At 37.4% G+C, this 8202-nt stretch overlaps 1 protein-coding gene across 1 annotated transcript; it reads left to right on the top strand.

Moving 5' to 3' along the window:
• Positions 1-1487: 1487 nt before the first annotated feature.
• Positions 1488-7926, top strand: LOC148382669 (uncharacterized). Its single transcript, XM_088359879.1, has 17 exons — positions 1488-1599; positions 1713-1761; positions 1915-1947; positions 2022-2198; positions 2268-2419; positions 2501-2590; positions 2654-2720; positions 2846-3009; positions 4064-4169; positions 4771-4800; positions 4874-5050; positions 5428-5582; positions 5647-5736; positions 6018-6065; positions 6147-6249; positions 6535-6698; positions 7156-7926. Exons 2-17 carry the CDS (start codon positions 1713-1715, stop codon positions 7309-7311), a joined length of 1761 nt encoding a protein of 586 aa, XP_088216005.1. The 5' UTR covers positions 1488-1599; the 3' UTR covers positions 7312-7926.
• Positions 7927-8202: the final 276 nt, after the last annotated feature.

Below are 8202 nucleotides of genomic sequence, written 5' to 3'. Positions count from 1 at the left end.
GTATAAACAAAAGCTGGGAAATAATAAAAAAGTCATAATAAAAACCAAAATATTGCGGAGGCGAGAACAATGACTCAGCAGAATTTGCTAAACGTGATTTGTTTTTTCTCAGTCAATAAAAGTTTCCAAGGAAACTTTTTTTTTTTTTTAACCGGTTTGTCCTATCCAGCTTGCTGCCACATAAAAAATAAAACTGGCACAGAGTTGTAAAGTTAATCCTTACCATTAAGAAAATCTTCCCCATTAACGATGAGTCGTTAGAAGGTTGGTGGACAACGCCCTATTTCTGCACATCTGATCAGATTTTCGCAGATCCTAGGCAAAAAAAATAATCATTCTCAAGAGACAATTCTCCCACAAACATTTTTGACTAATTGTAGATTTAAAAAATTGAAATAATCCGCAAGAGCTGGTGTTGAATTTTACACAAATCATGTCTCATTGGTTTTCAGGACTGCTCAAACAATCCAGATGGACCTGTTGTATGAAAACAATGCTTATGAAACATTGAGAAAATATTTTAATGAACGAGGAAATGTGATGTTTTAATTTGTTTGTTTGCTATTTGTTTGCGTTTCAGTCAACCGCGTCTGTCATACTTGATGGATGAATGGCACGGAAAGTATAAATTATTATTAGCCATTAGAAAATGAAGTTCAAATGATGATGCAAATTCATAATTATGCAAAATTTGTCAGTTTATCCTTTTTTTTTTTGTCTGACGATAAATCTTTATTTGTTTTGTCTTTTCTTTGCCTCCAAGTTCACATGCCACACAGGTCGTCCGAACCTGTTGAGTCGGTCCTTTGACATCACTTGTCCTCAAGTATGAACGGGTGGCAACAAATTACTCGGGTCGAAATTAATCTTTGTAATGTCTTTTGGGAACATAGCAACAAGGACTATATTTGGACATTGTTGCTTTATGTAAGCCAAGAATGGAGATTTAATGAATGAAATATATCAATACATTTGAATTCTTAAAAAAAAATAAAAAATAAATACCACCCACTTATGTAATGACATAATCAGATACCCTTTTCTGAAATGATACCTCTTAGGTTGTTGGGCCTGCGGATAATCCCGAGAGTATTGTTTTGATTCTAATGTCAGTTTACAAAAGAACCTTAAGAGTTGTTTGTATATGGTCCGATGCACGATAATACTTAGATTTAGTGGGATTTCACGTTTATTTACATGTGCTATCCTGGCCGCTTACCTCAAAGGAAGCAGAGCCAATCAAATCCTTTGATTGTCTTTGAAAAAAACTTTTGTCATTTTGCGGACCACCAAAGTGAGTTGTAATTGGAATCAGTTGATGCACTGCAAACAAAACAAAAAAAAGTTATTTATTATGCTAGCAAAGATCCGACTATAAGAAAACAACGAAAAAAAAAAAAAGCTTGGTCATGTTTCCTGTCTCCCCTATCCAAATTAAATGTTGTCATTGTACACAGTGACCCCTCCCTTCAAAATCCCTCCTGCTCTATATTACAAACTGGATTGCGACACTTTTTCCATTTGGCTTGGTGTTTTAGTGTTAACAAGAATATTTATATATATTTTAACCCTCATAACTTTCAAGGCCTGATTGATAAGGTAAGACGCACCTTGTATTTATATTATTATGATATAACGTGCCTGATCTGTGAAATAAATATGTTTATTGAGTTGAGTTATTAAAATTTTTCTCTCTGTTTTTCTTTGTTAAGATGCGTTTTTCCTTTATCGTGCTGTGCCTGAATGTGCTCATAAATAATGGTGAGTGAAATCTATCGACGAGACATTTCGAGAACTGAACACATTGTTAAATGAAGACATCTGTTGAAGTGGTATCGATGTTATAGTATCGGTGTATTTTTAAGATGAATTAAACGGAATATCCCCCCCCCCACCCCCCCCGCCGGAAATCAGTTGCTGCGAGTACGTGGTGCTACACAGGCTGCGGTGAGTAAGCGGCCATTTGTGTGTTTAAAAACTGGGGGGCGACAATTTTCGACGACCTTCCCCCCTTTGAACAGAACACACACCGAGCCACTGGCCTGACCTGGACGGCTCCTTCTGCGGGGGTCAAAGGCAATCCCCCGTCGACATACAAACCAGCCACGTTGAGAAGGACGAAAACCTCCTCAGCTTCTCTTTTGTCAACTTCTCGTCTCAGAATAGCTTCAGGGCCTTTATAAATAATGGACACACAGGTACAATACAAATCATCTCTATTTACAATGATCATCTGTGTCTTATTATTATTTTTTTTTTTTGCTAAGCCAAATTCATCTTGAATGACAACGAGGTGGAAGTGAGTGGAGGTGGATTGAATGGTACGTACTCCACGCTCCAGCTCCATTTCCATTGGGGCAACACGGAGCACCATCCCGGGTCGGAACACACCGTGGATGGGCACAGATACCCCATGGAGGTACGTTTGACATGAAAAATTCTGATGGATTCTTGGGTGAGAGTCACACCTCGGATAAAAATGTCACCAAACAACTTCCAGATGCACATTGTGAATCTGAAGAAAGGTCTGACAGTAGCGGAGGCTCTTGAAGATCAAGCCGGCATCGCCGCACTTGGCTTCTTCATCAGCGTGAGTGCAGATGAAGAGAAAAATTCAACTTACGAAATTTAATGACGGCTGTCCCCCTCTTAGGAGACTGAAGATGAAAATTTATCAAGTCCTTGGAGTGCTTTGACTTCTTATCTTCTGAACACCACAGGTACAAAAGTCATCTTTTGTTAAGAAGCAATAATGGAAAATAAAAAAAAAGAATGTCAACTACAAAAGTTTGCCGTTTCAGATTCTATTTTAACACACACAAAAATTGTTCACCTTTCACCTCAGACACAGAAGTCAACGTGAGTCACGCCATCTCCATAAATGACCTCATCGGGGACGTGGACCGCAGCAAATACTTTCGCTACATGGGCTCGCTGACCACGCCCTCCTGTAACGAAGTGGTCGCCTGGACGGTATTTCAGGAGCCCATCAAGGTGCACCGAATATTGGTGAGTCGAGAAAAGTTGCTCCTAATAATTCACTCACACTTCAGGTTTTTCAGTGACAGCAAAATTTGAGTGTTGACAGAAGTCGGAGGCCTCTTCAATAACAGATTTTTTTTTTCCAACAACTACAAGCAACTTTTGACCTCTGTGGGAATTTTCCCCTTTTTCTACACATTTAAAAAAAAATCCTGACTTACATATTTAATCAGGCCGCTGACACAGTGTGAAATTTAAATCCAGGATTTTTTTTTTAATAAATCGGAGGCCTCTTCTATGACAGATTTTTTTTTTTTTCGACAACTACAAGCAACTTTTGACCTCTGTGGGAATTTCCCCCTTTTTCTACACATTTTAAAAAAAATCTTACATGTTTAATCAGGCCGCTGACACAGTGTGAAATTTAAATCCAGGATTTTTTTTTCTAATAAACTGGAGGCCTCTTCAATGACAGATTTTTTTTTTTTCAACAACTACAAGCAACTTTTGACCTCTGTGGGAATTTCCCCCTTTTTCTACACATTTAAAAAAAATCTTACATGTTTAATCAGGCCGCTGACACTGTGTGAAATTTAAATCCAGGATTTATTTTTTAATAAATTGTGCTAAAAAAAAAAAAATTAAACCCAGACTCCCACCCATCCGGTTTGATCCAGATAATGTAAACATACAGTTCATGTGCCAATTTAACGTCACCTAATGTCATACTTTGACGATTGTAATTATCTCTCCATCATCCACGTGACGATGACCAGACAAAGAAAACCCTAATCAAGATCAGATAATTTGTTTAAAGCAGTGCCAAACGCAATCCTTGTCATCATCCGATCGTGACGGCCGTCCTCGCACGTGTATGGGGGCACCCACGAGGGTAGGGGAGCGTGACCTTTGTCTGTATTCTGTAAACAGCTGAAGACAGAGACAAACGGAAGTAAATCAAGATGTGGAAAAGTCTTAGTGAGCTGAACATGGTGTTAACCCAAAGTCAACAATTTGTGTGACACTTAAGCAAATTGACAGTAACAATTTTTGCACCCACTGGCCCGCATTCTCCATTCAGCTCCAACAATTCCCTTTCAAGACGGGCCTCACCAATGTGTACCGACCAGTGCAAAGCCTCAACGGACGCCGAGTGTTTTCTTCTCCAGCTGCTCTTCTCCCTCCCAGTGAGTTGTCGCTCATATTTTTTATTTGCGGCCTTGCATGATTGAAGACAAATTTATTTTTTGATTCATAAATGTGCATCCATCTGCTAAATAATTGAATAAATAGAAATGACATTAATAATATAAAAATCATTTAATTTATAAAGGAAATTAATTAATGGTTGAACACAAAGCTATTATTTTGATGCATAAAGTGCATACATCTGCCAAATCATTGAATAAAAAGAAATGACATTCATAATTAATAAATAATAATAAATAATTTAATTTAAAAGTGTAATTAATTAATAGAAAAAAATAATAATTTTATTTACTAAACAGTTAAGTGAAATTGGATCATCACACTGGCTTTAATAAAGAAAATAATAAAAAATAATTTAATTTATAAATGAAATTAATAATAATTAATGGTTGAACACAAAGCTATTATTTTGATGCATAAATTGCATACATCTGCCAAATAACTGAATAAAAAGAAATTGATAATAATAAATGATTTCATTTAGAAGTGAAATTAATTAATTAATAATTTAAAAAATCATTTCATTTACTAAACAGTTAAGTGAAATTGGATCATCACACTGGCTTTCTCCGTCTTTAGGTCATCAATGGTGCTATGATGAGGAATGTGGTAAGCCGTCGTCAAAGCCACCCTTATATTTTGTGTTTGTCGATTGCAAAATGGTGTTTTGTCGTCTCCGTAGAGTTCAATCCTACCAAGTGGTACCTTCTGCCTTACTCGCACTGCGACGGCGAGCACCAATCGCCAGTCAACATCGAGACGACGAAAGCCGTGAAGGACGAGAACCTTGACGGCTTTGCTTTCACACAGTTTGACGACAAACACGTCATCAAGTACATCACAAATACAGGCCATACAGGTTAGAAAATGCCTGCAGCCTTCTTGCGTACTTGACACTTTTGATGGTTTAATTTAAAGCAATTATCTAGAGCGTAATGTCAAATTCATGACTTATATAAGCATCGTTAATATATAATAGGGTGTTTTTTTTCAGCCGCACGACATCTTTGAAAATGTAACTCTTATTTTAATGCAAGGCTTGACTGCTTTTTTTTTTAATTTTCAAAATTTGAAAAATAATAATAATGGAGGTTCGAAAAAAAAAATTCAAAGCACTTTTTTCAACATTTAAAGGAAAAAGTCTTTTTAAAAATTGAGAATAAAATCATTTTATTTGGAAAAAAAAATATGGTATGTAGAACAAAACAAATATTCTGACTATGTGTCCCTTTACAGTCAAGTTTGTACTCAATGAGGGTGCGATGGAAGTGTCCGGGGGCGGCCTTGGTCACGTCTACTCCACACTCCAGTTCCACTTCCACTGGGGTTCCTTATCGAACGACTCCAAAGGCTCCGAGCACACGATCGATTCCAAACGATTCCCAATGGAGGTGCTTGGAAATCACATCAACTGCCATTTATTACTTTCTGAAATGTCAAAACTCTTTATTTCAGGTGCACATAGTAAACAAGCGAAAAGATTTAACTCTAGAAGAGGCGGTTAACACTACGACTGGACTTGCAGTGTTGGGATTCTTCATTGAGGTAACGTTTTGGGTTCTGATGGAATATTTACAAAAATGTGAACGGGTGGCTCACATTTATGAAGTTTTTTTGTTGTGTAACACATAATGTAGGTCAAATATTTCCCCCCCAAGCAGCCTCATCGTGTATACCGCTGACAGTAGAACCTATGGTGCTGATTGGTGGATTTCCGTGAGCCGAGTCACAATGCATTTTTGTTTGACTCCAGTAGATAATTGACTCATTAGCGGCAGGGTGTGGCATTTGCTGACATCAACATAAATTCTGTCAATTCTTTCTAGGCCACAGCGAGTTCAAAAAGTAGTGGTGCTGCAGAGCAACATGACGATGTAAGTAAAACTATTTCAGCACCGACTGGCTGTGAACAGATTCAAATGATTCTTTCACGAAAGCAAAATTTTTCCATTTAGTCGTCTGACGACTCTCATGACTCTGTTGATGACTCCTCTGATGCGTCAAAGAGTGCTACCTGGAAAACATTGATCAGTTACCTGGAAGAGATACAAAGCATCGGTGTGTACGTCTTTATTTTTATAGCGTCCCATTTTAACTCGACTCCTCCATTTTCCACCCCATCTCTCGTGGAACTTTGGTATTCTGACATGCAGAGAATATTTCAAGCTAGCTTCATGTATTGGCATCAATTTCAGCGGAAAAAAAATCCAAATATTCCCCAAAGTTAATTATCAGGGAGGTGCAAGCCCCTGGAGCCCCCCTCTAGCTCCACCACTGCCAATTGTATACTAGTCTGCAGACTCTTTGCTTTTATTAGTCAAAAACTTTTTTGCTGAACAACAGGTTCACGGGTGGAGGTCACGAAGGAGATGTCTTTGGCTGAGCTACTCGGCGATGTGGACCTCACCTCCTACTACCGCTACAATGGCTCTTTGACCACGCCCTCATGCAACGAAGCTGTGGTTTGGACCGTGTTCAAAAACTCAATCAAGTTGGACCATAGCATGGTAAGGTAGTCATGAAGGGTGTGAATAACTGATTTTCTTTGTAACCTGACTCGATGACAAAAATATGTACCGGCATAGCGAAACTGTCGATTCTAATCAGCTCCTCCTGTCTTGTGATAGATGTTGTACGTCAACATGATATTGATCACTATGTCGAAACATTGCGTTCGAGTACTGGCTTTGATCACTATCAGGATTGCATGTGACGGAACAAAAAAAAAAGCTGATTTTCCCGATAAAGAAATTCCAAAAATATTTTTCTAATTAAATACATTTTGCTGATTAAGAAATTTAAAAATATATATTTTTAACGAAATAAATTTTGACGATTAAGAAATGTAAATAAATAAATAAATAAATAAATAAATAATAAAAATATAGTATTTATTAGTCATGTTGACTTTTTTTAAGAAACCAAACTGCATGGTACTGACAGTAGCTCACTATTTGCCTCCAGCTGAAGATGTTCCCAAACCGGACCGGCCTCCGTGACGTGTTCCGGGCCACACAGGTTCTCCGTGACAGAACGATTTCCACCACGGCTGGAGGCAGCACCCTTGCACCTGCTGCTTTTTTTGTCTTGCTGGTTCAATTCTGTACCTTTCTCCTGTGATTGCAAACGACATCAAATCTAGTCAGGATACGCTGTAAATTATTCTAACTGTGCACTTTATCAGTCAATCATCTCAAAACCTCCCAAATGCTTATCCATTATTTGTGTGTGAGTTGGTGGACCGCAAATTATAAAATAAAATGCAAAGAAATCCGTAAACAATTTTTAATCGTGAAAGTTTTTTATTCATATTGTAAAGGCGCCAGGTTATGTCACCTACCTGGCAAGCCCAAAACCAAAACCTTCCCGTATGTTACATCAGTAGGAATTAATAAGAAAAGTGTTTAGGCAGGCAAACAATCCTCTTCGGGGATTTTCTCCAAGAACTGGTTTTCGAATCCCTTTGCTAGTAATTTGAAAGCTTGTATGCATTATTAGCTTTTGCTTGTATTCCCCAAATCAGATTATTTTGTTTAGCCCATGCTGAACCTCTGCTCACACAAAAAAAATAACATCTGCTCGACGAAAGATGAATATCTCGGAATGCAATGTTCATTTGCAAACAGTTGCTTCTTGCTTTTCGTTATGGTTGGACAGTTGACAGATCCAGATCGATGTGACTCGAGCATGTTTGCATTGGTCGGATGCCAAAAGACAACAAGCAAGCGTCTCGTATTTTATTGTGTGGTTTTCTCATTTTTTAATGACAAATATGGCCAATTCAAAAAATGATTGAATCCATAAATCCAACTAGCCAACTTTCAATGACTTGAGCGCATTAAGTAAGGTTCAACTATAGCAAGAATCATTTCAATTTAACTTTATTCAGTCATAAATGATTTATTTTCCTTTTAATCTTGAAAAATAAATACAAAAAAAGGTGTATAATTTTATATTTTATCCATTTTATATATATTATTTATATATTTATAAAAAAAATTATTTGTAGAT

This window comes from Syngnathus floridae, chromosome 18 (assembly GCF_059516105.1).
Source record: "Syngnathus floridae isolate MCC-2025c chromosome 18, RoL_Sflo_1.0, whole genome shotgun sequence".
Taxonomy (NCBI): domain Eukaryota; kingdom Metazoa; phylum Chordata; class Actinopteri; order Syngnathiformes; family Syngnathidae; genus Syngnathus; species Syngnathus floridae.
The sequence above is the reverse complement of the archived record's forward strand: the minus strand, read 5'-3'. Positions and strand labels throughout refer to the sequence as shown.

Excerpts from the sequence above, each read along its gene's own strand:
- LOC148382669 (XM_088359879.1), top strand. The coding sequence starts at position 1,713 with ATGCGTTTTTCCTTTATCGTGCTGTGCCTGAATGTGCTCATAAATAAT. Across the intron at positions 1,948-2,021 it reads GTGGTGCTACACAGGCTGCG|AACACACACCGAGCCACTGG; the intron begins GTGAGTAAGCGG and ends CCCTTTGAACAG. Across the intron at positions 2,591-2,653 it reads CACTTGGCTTCTTCATCAGC|GAGACTGAAGATGAAAATTT; the intron begins GTGAGTGCAGAT and ends TCCCCCTCTTAG.